The sequence below is a fragment of the Hyla sarda genome, chromosome 3 (assembly GCF_029499605.1).
Source record: "Hyla sarda isolate aHylSar1 chromosome 3, aHylSar1.hap1, whole genome shotgun sequence".
Taxonomy (NCBI): Eukaryota; Metazoa; Chordata; class Amphibia; order Anura; family Hylidae; genus Hyla; species Hyla sarda.
This window is the reverse complement of record NC_079191.1, coordinates 426,496,359-426,522,406: the sequence shown is the minus strand read 5'-3', so window position 1 is coordinate 426,522,406 and position 26,048 is coordinate 426,496,359. Positions and strand designations below refer to the sequence as shown.

General features: G+C 42.5%; 1 protein-coding gene across 6 annotated transcripts in view; it reads right to left on the bottom strand.

Annotated features, from left to right (window-relative positions):
• Positions 1-2,792: 2,792 nt before the first annotated feature.
• Positions 2,793-26,048, bottom strand: part of DISP1 (dispatched RND transporter family member 1) — a 111,923-nt gene continuing 88,667 nt past the window's right edge. For 5 of the 6 annotated variants that reach the window (XM_056568416.1, XM_056568415.1, XM_056568419.1 and 2 more), the window contains 5 exons: positions 23,144-23,267; positions 20,021-20,151; positions 18,412-18,509; positions 16,156-16,253; positions 2,793-6,608 (listed from right to left, as the gene is read on the bottom strand). In XM_056568416.1, the coding sequence (XP_056424391.1) occupies positions 3,978-6,608; positions 16,156-16,253; positions 18,412-18,509; positions 20,021-20,151; positions 23,144-23,267 (3,082 nt within the window). In that variant the 3' untranslated portion in view covers positions 2,793-3,977. Of the gene's footprint in view, positions 6,609-16,155; positions 16,254-18,411; positions 18,510-20,020; positions 20,152-23,143; positions 23,268-25,258; positions 25,519-26,048 lie in introns of those variants that run through there. The other variant, XM_056568420.1, reaches the window with a different exon arrangement.

The window sequence follows — 26,048 nt, the reverse complement described above, 5'->3', positions numbered from 1 at the left end:
AGTTTTCCATGACTCCATAACCTCCTGTTGTCTTTCCCCACTATGTCGTTACACCTGTAAGGCACGAAACGGCTGTCAGTTTCCATGACTCCATAACCTCCTCTTGTCTCTCCCTGCTATGTCTTTTCCCCTGTATGGCACGAAACGGCTGTCAGATTCCTTGACTCCATAACCTCCTGTTGTCTCTCCCCACTATGTCTTTACACCTGTATGGCAGGAAACGGCTGTCAGGCTCCATGACTTCATAACCTCCTGTTGTCTCTCCCCACTATGTCTTTACACCTGTATGGCAGGAAACGGCTGTCAGGCTCCATGACTTCATAACCTCCTGTTATCTCTCCCTGCTATGTCTTTACACCTGTATGGCAGGAAATGGCTGTCAGATTCCATGACTCCATAACCTCCTGTCGTCTCTCCCCACTATGTTGTTACACCTGTATATTTTATCCTTTATATCTTTATAATAAAGAAGTTGAGAATTTGGATCGATTGCACCCGAGTTGCCGAGTCTTTGCTTCTTTGAATGGAGGTTTGATTGCGGACTTTTTCCTGTTTCCGGACGCCGAGCACCAGGTAAAGATCTAAGCCAGGACCGTGGTGACACGGCACCCATACTCAAGCGATCGCTACGTTGGATGTGTGAGTACAGGGCAGTGCTCATATTATTTATTTTCTTCCCACGTGTTGTATCTTATAAATAACAGAGTATTGTATATTGGCATGGGGGCTAGAGAGGTACTTATTACAATACTATCAGACTTTATCAACGCGCTTACTAAATCACTTATGCCCCTGTGCAAAGTTATTCATGTTATTCATTATTCAAAGTTATTCCTTTTAGGGCAGGGGTCCCCCAACCCAGTCCTCAATGGCCACCTACAGTCCAAGATTAGAATTTTTCTAACTGGAAAAAAACACTGAAAGTTTTAGGAGGGGAAGTGTTGGATTCATTTTTAAAGGAGTTATCCCAGAATGAAAAAAACATTAAAAAAAATCACAGGATTGGTGATATCTAGTCCGACCCCCAACAATAATAGAAACAAAGGTTCATATTTTTCTCTATTGTCTGGCAGTTCAGTTACCATAGAGAACAGAGGCCAAATACTGTAGCTACTATTTCTTACCAGATAGTTGGTGCACAGACCACCTATACAGAACTCAAGCGCATCTGTTTTATCAGTAAAATATAATAGATTATTTGTGACTCGTCCCATAAGAAAAAGATCCTGGCCATAGGCTCCAAGATCACCTTCAGATTGGGGAGTCCTCTGCTGGACCATTGGGGGTCTATTAATGTGTTAAGAGTCTGGGTCCGCTGAAGGATGTAGTGCAATACTGGTTAGCTGGCCCAACCTTGGGTCATAGTTCAGGAACACCTTCTGTCTGTGTCCCAATGTGTCAGTGTGTGCAGCAATACATAACTTTTGAATAACTTGAATTGCATGAAAAAAATATTGTCCTTTGGCCATCATAACATTCTGGATCAGTGGAGACGCGACAGCTGGAACCCGCACCGATCCTGAAATGAAAGTGACAGATGTCCTCTCGATAGTTGTCCTGCACATTAGAATTCCTGGTCAGAGGCTGTGCAAGGAGATCAACACATCAATATTCTCTAGAACATGTGCTTTACACTTTTTTAGGCCTATTGAGATGAATGTAATGGCAGTGCACATATCTAACCATTGCTCCCTCCATTCATCCAACCATGTGACATGGCATCCCCCTTTGACATGATCAACCAGTGTCCACCAACCAGGCACTTGTTCCCTATCCTACGAGTATCTGGTCGGTGGGTGTGTCTTTCACGAGGAAACCCCCTCATCCTTCACCGTAGCCCCTTCATTCTGAGGATTGATGGGGTCACAGCAGTCAAACCCATATTAACTTGGAAGCGGTCCACTGACATTCCAGAAGTTTTATAGAGTGGCAGTCCAAGTATTTACGGTAGACCCCCTCCAATCTCTATAATAAATGGCCATGAACACACAGCTGAATGTTGTGCCATTTTGAACAGTTCTTCTTGGTGAAGTTGAGTTGGTGATGACAGACTCATTATGAGCCCATAAGTGCCCCCGTCTCACCAAAGAAAGTCAAGCAGCGCCCATCACAGTCAAAGTGGCACAACACTCAAAGTGGCACGCCTACCAGTCCGTTTCAAAGATGGAGATCTCACCGGAAAAATTAGACATCTTATCCACTATCTTATCCCCGGAGTACCCCTTTAAGCAACTGTATAATTTTCTCGAATTTTCCTGGTGCCTGCACAACAAAGTAACAAAAGTAAGGTGTCCGCATGACAAAGTGTGAGAAGTTTTACCACCTATAAAACTTTGCGGACACCAGGGAAATTCAAGAAAATTATACAGTTGCTTAAAGGAGTATTCTGGGGATAAGATAGGATAAGATGTCTTATCGCAGGGGTCCCGCCGATGGGTACCCCCGCGATCTCTACTGCGGTACCCCAGTTATCCGGTGCACGGACGAGACTTCGCTCTGTGACGGATGACTGGCGATGCGATGCCGGAGGCTCGTGACGTCACGGCCACGACCCCTCAATGCAAGTCTATGGGAGGGGACGTGGCCCCTCTCATAGACTTGCATTGAGGGGGCGTGGCTGTGACATCACGAGCCTACGGTGCTGCACTGGACGTTCTAAATGAGCTCCGGGTGCAGCAGGATAGGGCATAAGATAATGTAAAACTGGGTTGTTCTAGAAAGAGAACATTTTGGCTTGAGGAAAGTAAATGAATATATAAATAAAAAAATAAAAAAGACAGTAAAAATCCTCATTACTCTATATGGTTTTATTGACATAAACTTTGATATCTCTCTTAATACAGCAGGCACGTTGGCATCAATGTTTGGCATAAGACAATCAAAAGAATTGCACTTGACAATGGACAGAGGTACATCACTTTGTGGGTTGTACAGATTTAGTGTCAGGTTCCGATATTTTGGTCTAAGACTGACATTCAGAAAATTGAAATGCGAAGGACAATGTACATTACTGTTGCTCTGAAGTGCTATTCGTTTTACTCACACATACGTCTTTTTTCCTTCACACACATCCTTCTAGATTTGGGCATCGGTTTTATGGGCTCAACCAGCAAAACCAAAAATGAATGAAAAAAAAAAAAAATGTCAACCTACTGCCACTTCGTTGTGCTGGAGCCATTAAGGTCAGTTTAGATGCCAGGAGCACTCTGGGCAAAACTGGTCCACTGGTGTAGGGGTCAGGGGGCACAGCATGAGAGAAGTGACCTCTATGGTCCTGTATTGACGTATCTGTTTTGCCTGCAGTGCTCGTTTATATATATTGGTAGATGGTCTGGTCATAGAGCTATTGATAATGAAACTCTATGAAACTGTGAAAACGAACTATGTGGACTCTTATCGAGGGCAAGGACACCTCTCAGCACCCATAAAAAGATACTGGTTTACTGGTCTTCTGCAGGATGGTTGGGGCATCAAGGGGTGGCATAACATTAGAAAAAAACATGGGTGCTTCTTTCTAGAATGAGCACCACACCTGTCCACGAGTTGTATTTGGTATTAGAGCTTGGCTCTTTTATCGTAAATGGAGTACAGCTTCAATACTATAAACAACCTGTGGACAGGTGTAGTGCTATTCTTATAAGGAAGCAGCCATGATGTGCGAAAAGAGAAATTTTACAGTACAAATGTCCTCACACCTCTAGAATGATGGGTCAAAGGCATCATAGTAATGGTGGATAGGTCTGACCAGACAATTCCATAGTGTGAGCCAACTGATGGTTATGTACGTGGACACTGCTCATGACACATGACTGTAGAAGTGGCAAGCGTTGGATCACACAGGCTTAGGTAAGGCTAGGCCGGTCCCGGGAACATATAGTCTGCCATGAATGTTACAATACTGCATACAGTTTGTCTACAATGGGTAGTACAGACGCAACAATTGTGAGTGCAAACAGTTTCTCGCTGCAACATGTCCCTCAAGATGTGCTACTGTTATGTGACGCTAAAGGTTCCAGTTCATAATGTTCATGTTCCAATTCCGTCTTTGTCCCTCGCGTGTCTAACTGATACTTATTACTGTGATTCGCCTTGTTCTGTCCTCTTTCAGTCGTGCTGGATGACAATGCTTGGGAAAAGGCTTTGAACTGTAACTTTTTTGGCAACGGAATCTGACCACAACTTCCCTGTGGCCCTAGACAACGGCACATGCATTGAAAAAAGAAGGTAGCAAACGCCCAGCTGATGCACATTATCAACATCATGAAGGTCCCCAGCTGGGTGTAGGCCAGAACAGTCGAAGGCATCATCATCGCTCCAGCCACGAAGGTTGTCAGTGCAGCCATGGCTATAGCAGAACCCATACGGCTTAGAGAGAAGACCACTTTGCCTTCTCGATCTGGATCTGGAGCAAGACGATAGGCAACGCCATAATGTACGGCAAAATCTACTGATAGACCCACAGCAACGGATATGGTCACAGATTCTAGAACATTGAGTTCCCATCCGAGAAGAACCAAGGAGCCAACAGTAACAAATATAGTGCCCGCTATGGAAACTATAGCATACAGACTTATAATGATGTTCCACGTAGTAAGAAGCATGACGCTAAAAGCTACGGCAACAGATAATCCCATGGCGATCAATGTTCCATCGGAAAGGCTGTCTTGGAGATCGTAAAATTCAAGGTTGCTGACAAACCAGCCATTGCTGAGACCAACCGGAGCCGACTGGAGTTCCTTAGAAATCCAGGCATCGACCTCCTTGTAGAAGTGGTGCATCTTTTCATATGCAAAGGTGAAGAGGTAAGCACTTTTAAACTCTAACACTACAGCTCTGATGGTGTCATTGATGTCAAACCTCGGACCGGGAGTCTTACTGTCCAGATGGTAACCAGTGCTCCTTTCGAGCTCCATGATAGCCCTTTTGATACAGAGCTCAAACACCTCTTGCTTATATGGAAATCCTGACTGGCTGCAACATGGGTAAAGCGAAGGTTCATCACAGTCCTGATTTTCCATCCACTGTTTAAAGGTCTGGATGAAACAGCTGGTGAAGTCCTGTTCATCTGTTTGATAGTAGAAAGTTTGGTTTTTCAACTTTTGGCAAAAATTCAAAATCCATTGTTGTGAGGCAGGGCTGGCAATATTAAAGCTACTGTCCAGTTTGAGCTTGCCCTTGCTTTTTGGGTTCAAGGGGTCTCCATTGTCTTCTGGAGAGATTCCCCAGACGATAGTAATGGGCATATGGAGCTCTTCCCCATGGTGGACACGCTCAAAAATGAACATCTTTTTGTACTCTGCATCGTATCTCTCGAACGGATGAGAAGACCTGAACACTTGGAATTCCGAAAGTTCTAGCGATGGGAGTTTCATCTTTGGATTGACACATACGATATATGCTCCACCAATAGTTATGGCCAGGAAACCAAACACCCAAACATATCTGAATTTTATGACAATACATGGCAGCACTTTCTCAAAGAAAATCCTTGATGCTTCCGAAACGGTAAAGAGAAGCTCCTGCACCTTCTCGCACATTACATTCCAACAGTTTTTCTTGTTATAAGGTCGTTGTTGAGGACTTTTAAAACAGGTAAAAATGTTCAGGAGGTAACGTTCATGTAGGACAACTACGGCAGGAAGCCACGTGACCATGAGAAGATAATTAACCAATATGGCGGTGCCGGCATAGACTCCGAAGCACCTGATTGCGGTAATATTGCTGACGTAGTTGGCATAGAAGGCCGCTGCGGTGGTAAAGCTGGTGACAAACATAGAAAGAGCAGCATGTTGGAGGGTGATGCTAACCGTCTCTGAGGTCTCCGCGTGAGGTTTGTCAAATTTTGTGTAATTCCAAACATCGCATAAGACAAAAGCATCGTCCGCCCCAATTCCGACAAGAATGATCAGTGCAGTGAGGTTCATGAAGGGAAAGAACTCAAACTTAAATACCACACGATAGAGAAAATAAGATACAATCAGTGAACTAATGATGGCGAACATGGTCATTAGTGTGATAAACATGGATCTGGTGTATACACACATGACCAAGAGGACTATTAAAATGGCGATTGCCGGATACACAGTATCCATTAAGAGATAGTCTTGAAATAAGCTATGTTTGATTCCAAACTCAATTCCTGTGACGGTGGTTATACCATCAGAACTATTCCAGTTCTCAAAATTATCTAGATAAATGTTCATCATGGACTCCCCTTTTTCGGTTGGGGAGAAGAGCATACTGTGCCTTAAAACTGGATTGGGGAAATCCACATTCTTTGGGTTGAAGAAGTCTTTATCTACCAGGTAATGGAGAATCTGGTAGACCGCATTATACTTTGTACATTTTCGAGGCACATTTGTACACTTCAGCTGGTCCTTCCTCTTGGCCGCCATATCCCAGCAGTCTGGTCCCAACGTTCCGTTGTGATAATATTTGGCACATGTACGAATTAGTTTGAGCGTGTGAGAAACGTCTCGGTCTACAATCTTATGGCATGATGATCTGTTGTTAAGAATGGCAATGTAGTTTCCTAAAGTCCAACTGGGGCAACAAGAATCTGCCGTTGTCCTCTGGCACAGGTCTGAAAACTGTGAGTGGGATCTGATCTGTAAGACAAAAAAAATATATTGATGAGAAGAAACTCTGGGTGGGTTAAAAAATAAAAACAACAAAAGCATGTTCACCAACCCGATCCCCCACAACTGCCAAGCCCAATGGTGCCTGGGCCCTGCTGCCCACCACTACCTCTGATGTGCAGAAAATACCCACTTAGCTGAAACAACCACTAGCTGAAACGGCCAGTGAGTGACTGAGCAGGTATTTTCTACAGTGTCGGCACTTCAGAGGAAGTGGTGAACATTGGAGACCGGGCCTCCCATGAACATGCATGTTCTGCTTAACTAACACGGGAAAAGACGGCACATGGTTTTTCTCCCACATGATCAAAGACTATTGGGCAGACTAGATGGGCCAAATAGTTCTAATCTGCCAACGCATTCTATGTTTCTATGATTGGGTTTGTAGAAATCCAGTCATAACAAATGACCCCCCAATATACATTAGACCATTAGACAATCTCTCTGAAATCAGTGGGTTCTGAAGAATATATGAATGTATAGGCAACGAATTTGACAATAGAAATAAGATAGAAATTTGGATCACATTTGAATAATTGGCCCTATGATTCGCCCCAATGGCCATACAAAAAATTTAGACAATATACAGACAAAAATGAAAAACATTAACCCCAATGAGACACAATAAGTAAGAAAAAGCATCACATTTTTGCCCCATGAACTTCAAAACCAATTTCCAACCAAATCCAACATGACAAACTAAAGCATGACAAGACTGCAGGGTGTGTATACTGCCGTAGGTTAGGGAACACCATGGTCCTGCCAAAGTGCAGTAAATTTTGCAGGCAAATTTTTGAATGCTGGTTTATCAGTTGTACTTGAAAATTGTAAAATGTTGAATCACGTCTGTACAATGTTTCCAATTTTCAGAAAAAAAAATTTTCTTGTGAAAAATTATGTTTTACCATGCAGACAAATCAACATTTCTGAATCTCAGCAATTTTTTGGCAAATTTACGGTCGTGCTTCAGCCTCTAAGCCACCAGAGAGTCAGTGGGTATACATTTTGCATATGATGTCTGTGTGTGCCATCCGAAAAATTACCTATTGTTTAACTTTTTTCATTTTATTACACACACATATACATAATATATATATATATATATATATATATATATATATATATATATATATATATATATTAGGGATCGACCGATTATCGGTTTGGCCAATATTATCGGCCGATAATCACGATTTTGGGCATTATCGGTATCGGCAATTACCTTACCGATAATCCAATAATGCCCCGCCCCCCTCACCGCGACCGCCCCCCCCCCACCGCGACGCACCCCCCACCGCACCGCCCTAGCCCCATTGCCTCCCCCATTCCCAGTTTTATAATTACCTGTTCCCGGGGTCCAGGCTACTTCTGGCTCCTTCTGCGTCCTGTGTGCAATGACGAGTGACGTGACGCGACGTCACCGTCAGTGCGCACAGTGACAGCTCAGGAGGACAACCCCGGGCCCCAGGAACAGGTAATTATAAAACCGGGGATGGGGGGAGGCAATGGGGCCGGGGCGGTGTGGTGGTGGGTGCAACGCGGTGCGGTGGGGCGGTAGGGGGCGCAGAGCAGAGGTCGTGGTGATAGGACTCAGGAGGACCCCCGGACAGGCAGGGCGAGAGAAGCGGGTGGCGGCGGCGGCGGTCTATGGCGCCCGCTTTAAATCAATGATCTGCAGCGGTGTCGCGGGGGGATAAATAGCCGATAACTTATGCCGGAATATCGGTATAAGTTATCGGCCCTAACCTCCACAGATTATCGGTATCGGCCCTAAAAAAACAATATCCGTCGATCCCTAATAAATATATATATATATAAATAAATATATAATATATATATATATATAAATAAATATATAATATATATATATATAAATAAATATATAATATATATATATATAAATAAATATATAATATATATATATATAAATAAATATATAATATATATATATATAAATAAATATATAATATATATATATATAAATAAATATATAATATATATATATATAAATAAATATATAATATATATATATATAAATAAATATATAATATATATATATAATATATATATAATATATAATATATATATATATATATAATATATATATATATATATATATATATATATATATATATATATATATAATATATAATATATATATATATATATATATATATATATATATATATATATATATATATATATATATATATAATATATATATATATATATATATATATATATATATATATATATATATAATTTTAATCCTGAAATCTTTCAGTCTCCATTCTGGCAACTAGGGCTAAAACTAAGCTGAAACTTACTGTTCTGTAAAGATCACTTCCCAGCAGTCTCCTCCTTATCATCACAGTCAGGAGTAAAGTGCATAGAAAACAGAGGTACACACAATAGCTGTTGCATACAGATCAGCCTTTCCCTCCCCTGTAGAATGAGCTCTTAAAAAGGTCACAAAGCATGCCCAGTAAAATCTCCAACTCATATGAATGCGACAGATGTCTATTGTTGTCTATGTCCTGCCTGTATTGGTCCTGCCATAAACCATTTCTCTAAATGCTGTTAAAAAATAAATAAATAAATAAAAAACTCGGCAAGATAGCTTTCCCCATAATAACAAAAAAAAAAAGAAATAAAAATGAAAAAATATACAGAAAATGAAATAAAAATAAACAATGAAAAAAACAATTTACTGAATTTTTTTATTTACAATGAAATAAAAAATAAAGTACAAAATAAATGAAAAAAAACAATTAAATAAAAATTTGTAAAAAAGTACAAAAAAATAAAAAAATTTTTTTACAACAAAATAAAAAATAAAACAATTGTACAAAGAAATGGAATAAAAAAACATTTACAATGAAATAAGAAATAAAAAAAATATACAGACGAAAAAGTGAAATAAAAACTTTTATTAAAAAAATTAAAAATAATAAAAAAAAGTATGAAATAAATGGAAAAAAAAATTACAAAGAAATAAAAAAAAAAAAAATTATAATCAGAAAATAGAAAAAGAAAAGATTCAAGTACCTGGCTCTAATCCAGTGTGCCTGCAGCTGTTGCAAAATTACAACTCCCAGCATGCCCGGACAGCCTTTGGCTGTCCGGGCATGCTGGGAGTTGTAATTTCGCAACAGCTGGAGGCACACGGGTTTGGAAACACTGCTGTAAATCAGTAAAAAAAAAATTTGATATATTCCAGTGCATTTTGCTACGACTTGGCAAAAAAGAGCCACAAAAAAAACTGCGCTATAACCACAAGGTGTGAATACGCCCTTAACACTAAACTTGAGGTTGCAGTTAAATTACCATAAACAAATGGGAATTGATCAGTCATAAAAACTCCATGACCAGAAAACATTATATACGTGGTAAGTACTCCGAACACTCCTGGCACGGTGGAGTTAACCGTACCCACCGGGGGTTAAAAGCTACGTCCTCCATAACGCCCTCGGTAATGAGGTCGTTTTTATGGCTTTGGCGCGAACCATAACTAACGGGCCCGAACAGTTTGTATTTCATGTTTAATTGCCTGTGTGTCCTACGGTGATTAAGACAAAGTTAAATTAGGAATGTTCGGCATCTGAATTCCATTAGTGACTTGGCCGTAATTACCCGGGCCTGGGAAGGTTTTTTTTTTCGAAGCTAAAATGAACCCCTGCCACTTTAAATAGTTTATGAGAAAAATGAACCCAAGGGCAGTGTTCACACTTTGTGGTCGTGACACAGCTGGTTTCTAAAAATTGTTAACAAAAACATTGTAGTTATAACGTAAAAAGATGATTATGTGTACACAGCCAAATAAGATTCTAACTAGAGATGAGCGAATTTACAGTAAATTCGATTCGTCACGAACTTCTCGGCTCGGCAGTTGATGACTTTTCCTGCATAAATTAGTTCAGCTTTCAGGTGCTCCGGTGGGCTGGAAAAGTTGGATACAGTCCTAGGAGACTCTTTCCTAGGACTGTATCCACCTTTTCCAGCCCACCAGAACACCGGAAAGCTGAACTAATTAATGCAGGATAAGTCATCAACTGCCGAGCCGAGAAGTTCGTGACGAATCAAATTTACTGTAAATTCGCTCATCTCTAGCAGGGATCTCTGGTAATCTTGTCCGATAGCTCCAGCACCCGGCTTGGGGCACGGGCGGAGCTTAGTGATGTCACCGCTGCTGCTCCCTGCTGGGTCCTGCTGCTAGAGAACAGCAGCGGTGACATCACTAAGCTCCGCCCGTGCCCCAAGCCGGGTGCCCGGAGCTGGAGCTAACGGCTAAGATTACCGGAGATCCCCGCCATGGAGTAAGGTAAGTACCGTTCTCATCAGTGTCACCTGCAGTACTGACAGGTTGGTGAAGGTGACACTGGTGACAGATTTCCTTTAAGGGTAGCGTATTTGACGCTGCGCAAAATTTACAGCAGCAGCGGGAAATACGCTGTGTATTCCTTGCTCACTATACACACAGGGCTTTCCGGCGGCAGCCCTATGTGTGCAGTGAGTTTTGGAGGACGGAGCCGCGCGTCACAGACACGCCGGCACACGGCCCCGCCTCCAAAACTCGCTACACGCATAGGGCTGCCGCCGGAAAGCCCTGTGTGTATAGTGAGCAAGGAATACGCAGCGTATTTCCCGCTGCTGCCGTAAATTTTGCGCAGCATCAAATACGCTGCGTATACGCCCTGTGGGAACGCACCCTTAAGGAGTACTCTGGTACTTAAAGGGGTACTCCCCTGGAAAACATTTTTTTTTAATCAACTGGTGCCAGAAAGTTAAACAGATTTGTAAATTACTTCTATTTAAAAATCTTAATCCTTCCAGTACTTATCAGCTTCTGTATGCTACAGAGGAAGTTTTTTTTTTTGTATTTCATTTCTGTCTGACCACAGTGCTCTCTGCTGACACCTCTGTCCATTTTAGGATTTTAGGAACTATCCAGAGTAGGAGCAAATCCCCATTGCAAAGATATCCTGCTCCTGACAGTTCCTAAAATGGACAGAAAAGAAATTCATAAATAAAAGATTTTTTAATAGAAGTAATTTACAAATCTGTTTAACTTTCTGGCACCAGTTGATTAAAAAAAAAAAAAAAAAAAGTTTTCCAGGGGAGTACCCCTTTAACGACTTATCCCCCATCTACAGGACAAACAGGACAAAGGATAAGTGCGATAGGCGGGGCACTGGCAGAAGATAGCGGGGGTCCCAGTGATCGGACACCTGTGATCAGACTCTAATCCTATATCTTGTGGATAGGGAATAAGTTGTTAAAGGAGAAACAGGGGAATAAGTTTTAGATCCCAGGGGGTCCAAGCACTGGGGCCCCCACACGTCACAACCCCTGACTGAAGCAGGGGGCCGCCACGCTCCCTCCATATATCTCTATAGGAGAGCCTGAAGATAGCTGAACGGCTCTCCCATAGATATATTGAGGGGACGTGGCAACCCCGCTTCGGGCAGGGGTCATGATGCTCCGCTTCAGGGGCTCTGTACAGGAGATCACGTGGGTCCCAGCACTCGGACCCTCCACAATCTAAAATCCTAAAAATCATGCAGATAGGGGATCCATTTTTTTATTTGTATGACATATCTCCTTTAAGTACTGGAGTACCCCTTTAAAATAAAACAGCAGTTACTCATCTCTCTCCAATCCCATGCTGATCCCCATCTGGTCTGCACCCTGGTCTTTCTTCTGGACTGGACATCACGCCTAATATGCCATACTGCCGGTGACCCTTCACCGATCCCACTCCAATCAGGCTCTGGTCAGCACCCTGATCTTCCTTCTGTAGCAGATGTCACATGACCACCTCAGCCAGTCAGCAGCCTCAGGGGCTCAGCAGCATCTTAGCTCCTATCACTGAACAGTGAAGCCCAGAGTACAGCATGTGATCCCTGAGACTGCTGATTGGCTAAGATGGTCATGTGACACTGTTGTTCTGGCACCGCCGGGTCTGACAGATCCCATTGACTTGATTGGGGTCCATTGGGGATCCAGTATTTTACAGGAGATGAGTGGTAGTATGGAGGTTACATGCAATATTATTCTTCTCCCCTCAACTTCCGTCCTTCTGACGGACCGAAGGAGAGAGCTCCATTTACCGGAGTAAAACGCCGGTGTGAACGCGTCCTTACAGCTCCAGTGTTTAGACCGAAAAATGAATAATACTAATATATAGCAGATAGCTCATGTTATAATAGGGCCAAACATAAACGAGCTGCTGACTTTAGGTCTACTGGCCCTTTACATGTCCTTACTGGTCCTCAACACATTCCTTAAAGGGGTACTCTAATATCCAAAGGATAGAGGAGAAGATGTCTGATCGCGGGGGTCCTGCCGCTGGGGACCCCCACGATCTCCGGGCCAGCAGCGGCGTTCTCCGGTGTTTGTGACGTCGCGCCCCCTCCATTCATGTCTATGGGAGGGGGCGTGATTTCTAGTACATAGTCGCCACACCTCCTCCTATAGACATGAATGTAGGGGGTGTGGGGGCTGTAGCCGCCAGTCATCTGGCACGAGCCAGTCATCATGCACCGATGACCAGGGTGCCGCGCCGGAGATCTTGGGGGTCCTACGGATAGGCGATAAGATGTTTATTGCTGGAGTACCGTTTAAAGGCCCACCAACATTTCAGGGTTTTTTCAGTTACTCCATTTTATTTGAACAGGGGAAAAATACAAATCCTGGACTGTTGGTGGGCCTTGAGGACTGGGTTGGGACCTCAAAAACAATGGGGGAGATTTATGAAAACCTGTGAAGAGGAAAAGTTGAGCAGTTGCCCATAGCAACCAATCAGAGGCCTTTCAGAGGCCTTTTTAAAAATGAAAGAAGTGATCTGATTGGTTGTTATGGGCAACTGGGCAACTCTTCCTCTGCACAGGTTTTCATAAATCTCCCCAAGAAAATGTAGAAATTTTCATAGGTACGGTGTCCATTTTAGGACATCGTCAGACATCAGCCGCAACTCCGTCCCCCGACAAAACACTGTCCCCCTCCTCCCTCACACCAATCTCCATGCTCCCTGAGTCTAAACTCCCTCCTCCGTTATCCAAAACTCCCTCATCCCTCAGACCAAACTTCCTGCCGTATAGCAGAGCCAACAGTGCACAGCATGTATAGCAGAGCCCGTATAGCAGAGCCAACAGTGCACAGCATGTATAGCAGAGCCCGTATAGCAGAGCCAACAGTGCACAGCATGTATAGCAGAGCCCGTATAGCAGAGCCCGTATAGCAGAGCCAACACTGCACAGCATGTATAGCAGAACCCGTATAGCAGAGCCAACACTGCACAGCATGTATAGCAGAACCAACACTGCACAGCATGTATAGCAGAACCCGTATAGCAGAGCCAACAGTGCACAACATGTATAGCAGAGCCCGTATAGCAGAGCCAACAGTGCACAGCATGTATAGCAGAGCCCGTATAGCAGAGCCAACACTGCACAGCATGTATAGCAGAACCCGTATAGTAGAGCCAACACTGCACAGCATGTATAGCAGAGCCCGTATATCAGAGCCAACACTGCACAGCATGTATAGCAGAACCCGTATAGCAGAGCCAACACTGAATAACATGTATAGCAGAACCCGTATAGCAGAGCCCGTATAGCAGAGCCCGTATAGCAGAGCCAACACTGCACAGCATGTATAGCAGAACCCGTATAGTAGAGCCAACACTGCACAGCATGTGTAGCAGAACCCGTATAGCAGAGCCAACACTGCACAGCATGTATAGCAGAACCCATATAGCAGAGCAAACACTGCACAGCATGTATAGCAGAACCCGTATAGCAGAGCCAACACTGCACAGCATGTATAGCAGAACCCGTATAGTAGAGCCAACACTGCACAGCATGTATAGCAGAACCAACACTGCACAGCATGTATAGCAGAACCCGTATAGTAGAGCCAACACTGCACAGCATGTATAGCAGAACCCGTATAGTAGAGCCAACACTGCACAGCATGTATAGCAGAGCCCGTATAGCAGAGCCAACACTGCACAGCATGTATAGCAGAACCCGTATAGCAGAGCCAACACTGCACAGCATGTATAGCAGAGCCCGTATAGCAGAGCAAACACTGCACAGCATGAATAGCAGAACCCGTATAGCAGAGCCAACACTGCACAGCATGTGTAGCAGAACCCGTATAGCAGAGCCAACACTGCACAGCATGTATAGAAGAACCCGTATAGTAGAGCCAACACTGCACAGCATGTATAGCAGAACCTGTATAGAAGAGCCAACACTGCACAGCATGTATAGCAGAACCCGTATAGCAGAGCCAACACTGCACAGCATGTATAGCAGAACCTGTATAGTAGAGCCGACACTGAATAACATGTATAGCAGAGCCCATATAGCAGAGCGAACTGCACAACATGTATAGCAGAGCCTGAATAGCAGAGCTTTGTAGTACATGCTGTACAGTGTCGGCTCTGCTATACAGGCTATTCAGTGTTGGCTCTGCTATACGGCAGGAAGTTTTGTCTGAGGGAGTTTTGGATGAGGGAAGAGGGAGTGGTGGCTGATGACTGATGGAGATTGGTGTTACTGAGCAGGAGGGGCGGTGTTTCGGTTGACTGGGGACGGAGTTGCGGCTGATGTCTTAAAATGGACACCGTACATATGGTTTATGTTACAATTTAGGACCTAGATATGTTTTCCTTCACTCCAGCACCCATTAAATCAGATGAAGACGATGAATCGCCAAACATTCCAGATTATAAGTAAAGCCGGTCCTTACATTCAAACCAAAACTTTGGGCCAAGCATGAGCGTACTTGTTAACAGGAAAAGAGGAGAAAGCCACTGCCAGACTCCTCTGCCGGCAGCTTATCTCTCTGAGAACAAAGCTATTTGGCTTGTTAAAGTACAACATTATCTCCGACATTACCTAGACCAGTGGTCTCAAACAGCGGCCCTCCAAATGTTGGAAGTTGAAGTTTTGCAAGAGGGAAGCCATGATTTACCTTTCATGATCAGTGTGGATCCTCTGGGAGTTGAAGTTTTGCAACATCTGGAGGTTTAAGACCACTGACCTAGACCTAAGGCTCGGAGTCTTTCCCATTGGAGGATTATTAATTTTTTTTATTTCCTTTGTAAAACTTTTTTTTGCAAACATTTTATTGGACTATGTCACGATTTACCCCAGGGAATCACTGAGGAATTCCACAACACCCTAGTGTGAATCTCCAGGATTTTAGCAATTTAATGGGATTCCCCAAATCACAGTGGGAACTACGCTTGTCACTCCTATACCCTGGAGACATATAGGAAGATTTGTAAAACGAAGCTGCCGTCACCCCCTCCCCCCTATTTACTCTCAAACACTAATCATGTGACCCATACAAATAGCATGGACTGTCCAAATATCCCAACCACCTGGATACAAAGAGAAGGAAAACAGAATAACCAAGACGTATGGACCTGGGTGTTTGTCTCAGAATCTCAACCCTTTGCAGAATTTTAAGAATGCGACAAATATTTGACATTTTTTGCCCTTACCCTTGTATTGTCTATATTGCACATGGACTTGATGGCTTGCAAATTCCATAGACTCTGTCCATTCACTGAGGTAAATACAATTCGAGAATAGTGGTCATCTTAAGAAAGAAAAAAAATATAAAATTTGAAATTAAATAAAATGACAGAAATATGAAAAACAATACAAAAGTAATAGAAAAAGTTTTTAGAATTGGACTTACATAGTTACTTAGCCTTATCGGCCTCCCCACAACAGATGGTGCTACTTAAAGGGGTACTACGGTGAAAACCTTTTTTCTTTTAAATCAACTGGTGGCAGAAAGTTAAACATATTTGTAAATTACTTCTATTAAAAAAATCTTAATCCTTCCAGTACTTATTAGCTGCTGAATGCTACAGAGGAAATGCCTTTCTCTTTGGAACACTGATGACATCACGAGCACAGTGCTCTCTGCTGACATCTCTGTCCATTTTAGCAACCATGCATAGCAGATGCTTGCTAAGGGCAGCATGGTGGCTCAGTGGTTAGCACTGCTGCCTTACAGTGCTGGGGACTTGGGTTCAAATCCCACTAAGGACAACAATAAAAAAAAGCATTATTATTATTATAATGTCAGCATAGAGAACTGTGCTCGTGATGTCATCAGAGAGCATTCCAAAAAGAAAGGAATTTCCTCTGTAGTATTCAGCAGCTAATAAGTACAGGAAGGATTAAGATTTTTTAATAGAAGTAATTTACAAATATGTTTAACTTTCTGCCACCAGTTGATTTAAAAGAAAAAAGGTTTTCACCGGAGTACCCCTTTAAATAGAACGTAGCGCCACCTGGATACAGATGCTTGTATACATAATTTTGGGCAAAAAATATACAGAAATAAATTTTACTAAAGGGGTATTCCAGCTTTATACATCTTATCCCCTATTCAAAGGATAGGGGATAAGATGTATGATCGCAGGGGTCCCGCCACTGGGGACCCCAACGATCTAGGTGCAGCCCCCGGCTGCCTCTGAGACAGGGATGTGACGTCATGACCACGCCCCTAGTGACGTCACGCCACGTCCCTCCATTCATGAGTGTATTGATAACATTATCTTCTATTACAGTCATCAGGGGACGTGACGTCACAGCCGCGCCCCCTAGTGATGTCACGTCCCTCCATTCATGACTGTATTGATAACATTATCTTCTATTACAGTCATCAGGGGACTCAATGTCACGGCCACGCCCCTTAGTGACATCATGACCACACCCCCTAGTGACGTTACCCCACGCCCCTCCATTTATGTCTAAAGGAGGGGGCGTGACGGCCGTCACGCCCCCTCCTATAGACATAAATGGAGGGGCGTGGGGTAACGTCACTAGGAGCGTAGCCGTGACGTCACGTCCCTGTCTCAGAATGCCGGGGGCTGCACCAAGATCGCGGGGGTCCCCAGCGGCGGGAACCCTGTGATCATACAGCTTATCCCCTATTCTTTGGATAGGGGTTAAGAATGGAATTCCCCTTTAAGATTTACATGTGTATCCTGATTTTACCTTTGACTTCTCTACAGAAACACACCATCCTATTCTAGACTTCATCTAGGCCACTGGTGGGCCAATATTTCTGCATGGCCAGTGTACGGGAGAATTGCTCCCTCTGACAAAGACTAAATGATTCCCAATATTTTTATAATTTCCACCCAGTGGAGCCCTTAATAATATATATCAGTCTTACAAATACTTCTCATATACTATATATCTGTACTATATTGGGCAGATTGGTCTTATCTCCATCAGAGACCATCAACGTGAGCACCACATGAGAATGGCCTTCCCATGACCAGAAGATCTTTCAACCATTCCCTGCATTGAACTAAACTTTTTCTCATGGAACTACAGGCCAGGCCCCACAGAACTATGGATGGGCAACACAAGAAATTAATTAATCTTTCCCCATAAGGACTATCAGAACAATTCAGTCAGGGGTCAGGGCCAGGCACAGAGTTCAGTTTAGGTCTAGAAGAGGAGGACAGTAGATCTTCATAGGTACATAGTTGGTGAGGTTGAAAAGACAAACAGAGTCCATCAAGTTCAACCTATGACCCTACTGTGGCCCTACTTAAACCAGAGGAAGGTAACCACCCCCTCCCCAATGAGGCTGATGCCAATTGCTCAATATGTGGGGGGGAAATTTAGAATAAATTTCTAGATCAATTCCTGGATCCCAGAACATTAACAAATTTTGGAAACATATATATTCCTAAGATAACAAACCCAAACATCTCGGAGAGACTTACTTGGCACCGCACAGAAAAAGCTGTCCTTGTGGAAGTCCCAGTCTACCTGTCTTTTTTCCCTATCGTAGTGATCTTCTGACCATCTTTCGGCCTGATGACTGTAATAGAAATAATGTTATCAATACAGTCATAGATCGGAAAAACAGATCAACAACAGCAACATAGATTAGGAAGAAGGAAGAAAAGGGGATATTGCCCACTGGGACCCCCAAGCTTCAATAAGAACTGTTAAAAACGTGGGCAGTTTCCAAGCAGGCACCAAGGGTCGAGGCTGGCAAGAGACATTTTTTTGAAATTTTCTTTACATTTGTAAACTCTCGTATACGCGCGAGATGGGAGCAGTTGATGTATTTGTTCTTTGTTTTGGGTAGAAGCTTTTGTTTGTTCTTCGGCATTGTCCTCCTTGTTTTGAGAAGCTGCCCCCCCCCCCCCACCACTCCCTTAACACCCCCCCCACTGATACTTACAAACGTCTCTTATTACAAGACTCAGTATGAATCTAAGAGCGCTGGAAAATCATTGATACGGCTAAGAATGGACTACAAAGGGGAAGATTATCATTATGAATTTACTTTGTATCTCGGGCCACACAAATCCCAGGAGTCAAGTAGTCAAAGCATCAAAAGGCCGGCATGAGCTATCCATACACATTAGAAAGGAGTCAACTATAATGTTTTAGAGGGTCTAAAGGGGTACTCCACTCCTAGACATCTTATCCCCTATCCAAAGGATGGGGGATAAGATGTCTGATTGCAGGGGTCCCGCCACTGGGGACCAGAGCGATCTTTGCTTCGGCACCCCAGACATCCGGTGCATGGAGTGAACTTCGCACTGTGCCGGATGACTGGCGATTTGGGGCGGAGGTTCGTGATGACACGGTCACTCTCCGCTCGTAACGTCACAGCCACGCCCCCTTAATGCAAGTCTATGGGAGGGGGAGTGAGGGTCGTCACGCCCCCTCCCATAAACTTGCATTGAGGGGGCGTGGCTGTGACGCCACGAGCCTCCTGCGCTGCACCCGACGGTCGTGATCCTTTGGATAGGGGATAAGATGTCTAGGGGCGGAGTACCCCTTTAAGGGTAGTAGGAGCACCCAGAGCCTTAAGGCCCCTCAACCAGATACCAAATGGCACATGGTAGGTGGTGGGCCCCCAGAAAGGTTTTGCCCCCAAGTTATGACTCTGGATATAATGGACAATTAAGACTAATCCAGCAATTCAATATTATAAGTATGGTTGTTTTCAATGTCCATTACCAGAAAGATCTCCTCCAAAATATAGGCTTCACCAATGGGGAGCGATGGCTTGAACATTTTTGCATTTTCTAAACACTAGTGCCATCAGTAGTATCACCTTTTCTACATCTCTAGGATATGCTGAGTGCATATATTTTAGGATTCCGCTGAATATGTGATAACACATTTTTTGGTCGAAAAACATAATGGCTCGTCCCCCAGTGTCAAGCAATGAACTTATATTTTACATTACTGTCAAGTTAAATACATTTTAATTATTTATTGCCAACATTTTTGCAAATTTTATACATTTTTATAAAAAATGCAACAACAAAAACAATCGGTGACCGAGAAGAGAAATAAAAACGACTTAACTACTTCCTCGCTTGCTCATCTGCATATTTGAAGGGATAGTTGGCCAGTGTTGCCTTGTATCCTGTGTTCTCTACCATGTTGTTCCAGGTCACTAGTCTTTGGCCAATGGCAGTCCCCCTGGGCTCAAACCCCTGCAAGATGAGATAAAAGGAATGTCACCGAAGACAACAAAAGAACCACAAACAAGCTAATGTGCAGAAAGAGGTCAGATCAGAGAGGTCAGAGGTCAACATCCCTAACAGGTGGATGACAACTGATGACTCCAGGCTGGAGATGAAGTGCTCTCTATATTAAAGGCCTGAGGCCATGACTACTGATCATTTGACATGGTCATTATGGCGACTCACAGACGTTTATTCAGTCATCGCCCCCCAATGATCTTAAGTCAACCTATCAAACCCTACATGAAATCCACTCACCAAACTACCATTGAAAAGCATGATCATTCATCATCAGTCAACATGGGGAAGAAGATTCACCGATCACCAAAGAACAGCCCAAAAATCTCTTATCAGCTCGGCGTTGGAACAATTATTCTTCCAAAAATATCTCTAAATCAGTGTTTCCCAACCAGGGTGCCTCTAGCTGTTGCAACACTACAACTCCCAGCATGCCTGGGAGTTGTAGTTTTGCAACAGCTGCAGGCACCCTGGTTGGGAAACACAGCTCTAAATATATTCATTAGAAAATAAACGTCGTCTACGTATTGCGGAAATTTTCTGCCCGGGAGAAAAAAGCAAGTTGCATAGAGGCCTCTGGTCCACGCCTTAGATTTTACCAATTCAGTGCATAGGGTTACAATTTACAATGATAGATTTTACCGTGGAGTTGCTTTGGATCAAGTTGTGTATTTGCAGCAAGCAGAAAAATTCCATGTTTTGGCCTTCACTTTAAGGCATAATTTCACAACCAGGGTGCCTAATGCTGTGGCAAAACTACAACTTCCAGCATGCCCGGACAGCCTTTGGCTGTCCGGGCATGCTGGGAGTAGTAGTTTTGCAACAGCTGGATGTCCAGCTCTGAATATATGACCAGCTTGATTAGAAGTTGTCTGGGGCAACCGATGGAGCCTCCAGGCAATAGTATCAAAGACTGTATCCACTTTTGTTATCTCCTATATTCTTTAGCCATGGTATTTATTATAGCTGACTAACGTATTTGTGAATATATGCGCATTTGTATGTTCCAGGATAACTTCTAAACGATTAAACTTGGTACACATCTTTAGGGAAGTCCTAAGAGTTATGGATGTTCCAATACTGACAATCTCTGCAGCTCGAGAGCAAAACAGCAGAGCCTGGACAGCTAAATCATACTTTACCATGACGTTGGACCAGCCGCAGGATGTTTAAAACTCCTGGGCAATCTTTGCAGCCGGAGAATAACATGATTAGGAGATGTACCAAAGTTCCCATGCAAGTCTATGGGACTTCCAGTACATATTCTGATCGAATTATTCTCGGGCTGCAGAGATTGCCCATGAGTTTTAAAGAGCCTGCCGCCAGACCAACGTGATGGTAAAGTATGATTTTACTGTCCGGCAGGCATTTATTTCAATGGGATTCTGCTGCACTGTACACACGGCAGAATTTCTCAGCGGAAATCCTGATTCCGGCATCCGCAGAAAGAATGGCCTTGTCTATTCTTTCCGCAGATTCCGCTCGAAAATGCATTATGGTCTATGAGACGGCTCATTTCTTTCTGAGTGGTCCTAGCGCCTGCCGGATTATTCAAACGTGTGCAATGTCTACCCATGTTTTCTGGGCGAACATTCCATACATTTTTAGCTGTGTAAATCGGTCCTAGGGTGGAGGTAAGTGGTATGGCCACTTTCACCAAAGAGAATATCTGTCTGGTAAAGTGAAATTAATTAAATGTGATTATTTTTACCGTAAGATTAAAAAAACACGCCCATTACTAATGGAGCTGCAATACCACAGGCAACATATTCACAGGTGTGGCAGTGTTTTTTGGGGGGAGTTTTTCTTAACTTGTTGAAGCCTTTTTAAAACTGGCCATAATAAGGGAAAACTGTATTGTTTGTCCAAGTGGTTAAAGGGGTACTCCGGTGAAAACCTTATTTCTTTTAAATAAACTGGTGCCAGAAAGTTAAACATATTTGTAAATGACTTCTATTAAAAAATCTTAATCCTTCCAGTACTTATTAGCTGCTGAATACTACAGAGGAAATTCCTTTCTTTTTGGAACACAGAGCTCTCTGCTGACATCTCTGTCCATTTTAGCAACCATGCATAGCAGATGTATGCTAGGGGCAGCATGGTGGCTCAGTGGTTAGCCCTGCTGCCTTGCAGTGCTGGGGCCTTGGGTTCAAATGCCACTAAGGACAACAATAAATAAAGACTTATTATTATAACGTCAGAAGAGAGAACTGTGTTCGTGATGTCATCAGAGAGCATTCCAAAAAGAAAAGAATTTCCTCTGTAGTATTCAGCAGCTAATAAGTACAGGAAGGATTAAGATTTTTTAATAGAAGTAAATTACAAATCTGTTTAACTTTCCGGAGCCAGTTGATTTAAAAGAAAAAAGGTTTTCATCGGAGTACCCCTTTAAAGGGACTGATGTGAGCGATTACAATCTTCTGGCGCTGAGGAATACGGTTTTGCTATATATAACTGGAAATAAAATTCAGCACGATCATTCGCACCGTTAACATTAACGATCGTCTTTCTGTATGGTAGAATATTTGTTGAAACTTCTAAAAAAGAACGTCCCTTACAACTTTATGATCCTAATAAATCAAGCTTTCCGGCTTCAGACATGTGATAAAGAACATCTCCTGTTACGAAATACCGAAAAAAAAAACATTTTTTGCCAAAAATAAGCTTTTTGTGATCCACATATTTTTCATAAGAGAGAGGTTGCATGTTTCAGATCTGTGATAGCAAAAACACAGATGTATCAAATCCAGGATGTGGCGGAATACCACTTATATTGTTTAGCATTCTTAGTTTTTATTTTATTTTCATTTATTTTGTTTAATTCTTAATTTTATTTTTCTTCAATCAAACAAAACTCCTAATTCCTTCTAATTGTATCAAAACAATATATAATACAAAGACACAATAGAAATAAAATAATAATATAACACGCAAATATACATACCAGGAGTGGATCAGAAAAGTCCGGGAGATCCGGCACCAAGATGCCGATCAGGGCACAGACCACGATCAGTACGGTACACATTCCGAGAACCACCACCGGCCAATCTGCTATTAAAGCTGCGTAACTAGAAGAGAAATGATGACGATGACATATGAAAACGGATGCATGTAAAGGGTTCCTGCATATTGTCTATTTAAGGGGTACTCCGCTGGAAAATCGGCGATCTGACATCTTATCCCCTATCCTTTGGTGCCAGAAAGTTAAACAGATTTGTAAATCACTTCTATGAAAAAATCTTAATCCTTCCAGTACTTTTTAGGGGCTGTATACTAGAGAGAAATCCAAAAAGAAATGCATTTCCTGTCATGTCCTGACCACAGTGCTCTCTGCTGACCTCTGCTGTCCATTTTAGGAACTGTCCAGAGAAGCATGTGTTTGCTATGGGGATTTTCTCCAGTTCCTAAAATGGACAGCAGAGATCAGCAGAGAGCACTGTGGTCAGGACATCACAGGAAATCATTTCTTTTTTGGATTTCTCTTTAGTATACAGCCCCTAAAAAGTACTGGAAGGATTAAGATTTTTTAATAGAAGTGATTTACAAAACTGTTTAACTTTCTGGCACCAGTTGATTTAAAAAAAAAAAAAAAAAAAAAAAAAAAGTTTTCCACGGTAGTACCCCTTTAACTCTCAGCATACTGGTGGTCAACAAATACCTTTAGGTAAGGCCAATCCCAAGTATCACAATTCAGTTTTATGATGTTGGATAATGCATTACAACCTCAAAATAATTTAGTAAATTATTGTCTACATTCTAAGGCTGGGTTCACACCATGCATTTGCAATACAGTTCCCGTATCAGGTTTTTGATTTTAAAAAAAAGTATTCCTTAAAACCTGACTAAACTGAATCAAAAACATGTGTACAAATTTTAATTCATATACGGTTTGAAAAATGATGTCCGGTTGCATCTGTTTTTTTTTTTTTTTTGTTTGTTTTTTAAAGAAAAAAAAGTATACGTTTTTAACTTTTCACTCCATTATGAATAAAGTTTCACTTGTTTGATTGAAATTCCAAGAAAAAAAACTCCAGTCAAAAACCGTATGGTGAAAACTGGATGGAACCATACGCACATAAGTTTCTGTACGGTTCCCATTGACTCCCACGTAAAAAAAAAACCTATACGTTTCACTACGGGTGTTCACCCGGACCAAAAACTGTGGTAGGCTAGGGTTTTGGGTACGGGAAAAAAAAAAACTAACAAAACCGTACAGGATGCAAACGGACACAACCGGATGCATCTTTTGGCATATGGTTTTCAATGGAGAGTTAAAGGGGTATTACAGGAAAAAAAACTTTATATATATATATATATATATATATATATATATATCTCAACTGGCTCCAGAAAGTTAAACAGATTTGTAAATTACTTCTATTAAAAAATCTTAATCCTTCCAATAATTATCAGCTGCTGAAGTTGAATTGTTCTTTTCTGTCTGGCAACAGTGCTCTCTGCTGACATCTCTGCTTGTCTCAGGAACTGCACAGAGTAGAAGAGGTTTGCTATGGGCCGGATTTGCTTCTACTCTGGACAGTTCCCGAGACAGGTGTCATCAGAGAGCACTTAGACAGAAAAGAACAACTCAACTTCAGCAGCTCATAAGTACTGACAGGATTACTTTAATAGAAGTAATTTACAAATCTGTTTAACTCTCTGGAGCCAGTTGATATATAAAAAAAAAAAGTTTTTTATTCCTGGATAACCACTTTAATGCATACGGTTTTCAATATGGTTCCGTACGGTTTTCAAATTGAAAGCGTATACGGGAACTGTATTGCAAAAACGTGGTGTGAACGCAGCCTAAGCCATGCACGTGTGGTCATGTCTGAACTGTCATAAGAGAACCCCTCTGAAAAGCAAAGGCGTCTGGTGTCTCCAATAGTTTTAGGTGAATGTATTTAGGCTTTGCACATACAACCTAATTACACGACCCAATAAAGAAAGTATATGGTCAAGAACGAATGGAGAACCAGTTCTTCCTACTTTTAGAAGGCCTCGGAAATGCTCGTGCAATTTTTTGAATTTTTTTTAGGGCTAGGAATGGGATACTAACATAAATGTTGGCAGTACTGGGGAGACATTCACTACTTTTTGGCTAACTCAGGTGCGATTCTCCTTGTACGACTTCAGACACCAGATTTTTAACACTATTCCCCAAGAAATAAGGAATGGATCCAACAGAGAGGAGAAGGATATTAGCGTAATGGAAGTATGGGCCCAATGGGTTCCTTGCTTTTTTTTTGTTGTTAGAAGCGAATCAAAAGATGTCCCGTTTTTGGTAATCTGTGAAAATCCAGCAGGAAGTGTTCAATATCCCTGCAGCGCCACCACTGGAGAAATGAAGCATTACACAGTTTCTATCGAAATCAAAGGGTGGTCTGTATAATGCAGTGACTTGCAGGGTGCTCCAGTGGGAGACATACACTTCGTAGCTGTTCTCCACACAGGTTATACATTAGGGACATAAACAGAGGACCCTTCTACTAGCTCAAAATCCCCTTTATAATTTTAGGTGCAGGTTCAGGTGCATAATTTGTTGGCCCAGTTTGGGAAAACGGAGCACAAGCTCGGGGCTGAGCAATAACTTGGCGTTAGATTGTCGCCGGTGATCTCATCCAAGGGATCGTCTACACTGTTCTAATACAGACATTTATTAAGCAGACAGAGGTGAAAGCTACAAATTCCAGATGATTGAAATGTGAGGCTGGAGCAGCCAAAGCACAGAAGAAACTGTTCACAGTACGAGACCTAAATATATACTACCGTATATACTCGAGCCGGGTCGTCCATCTTCGCTGCAGGGACCATCCGACTAGTGACGCTGCATTGACGATGACGCACGG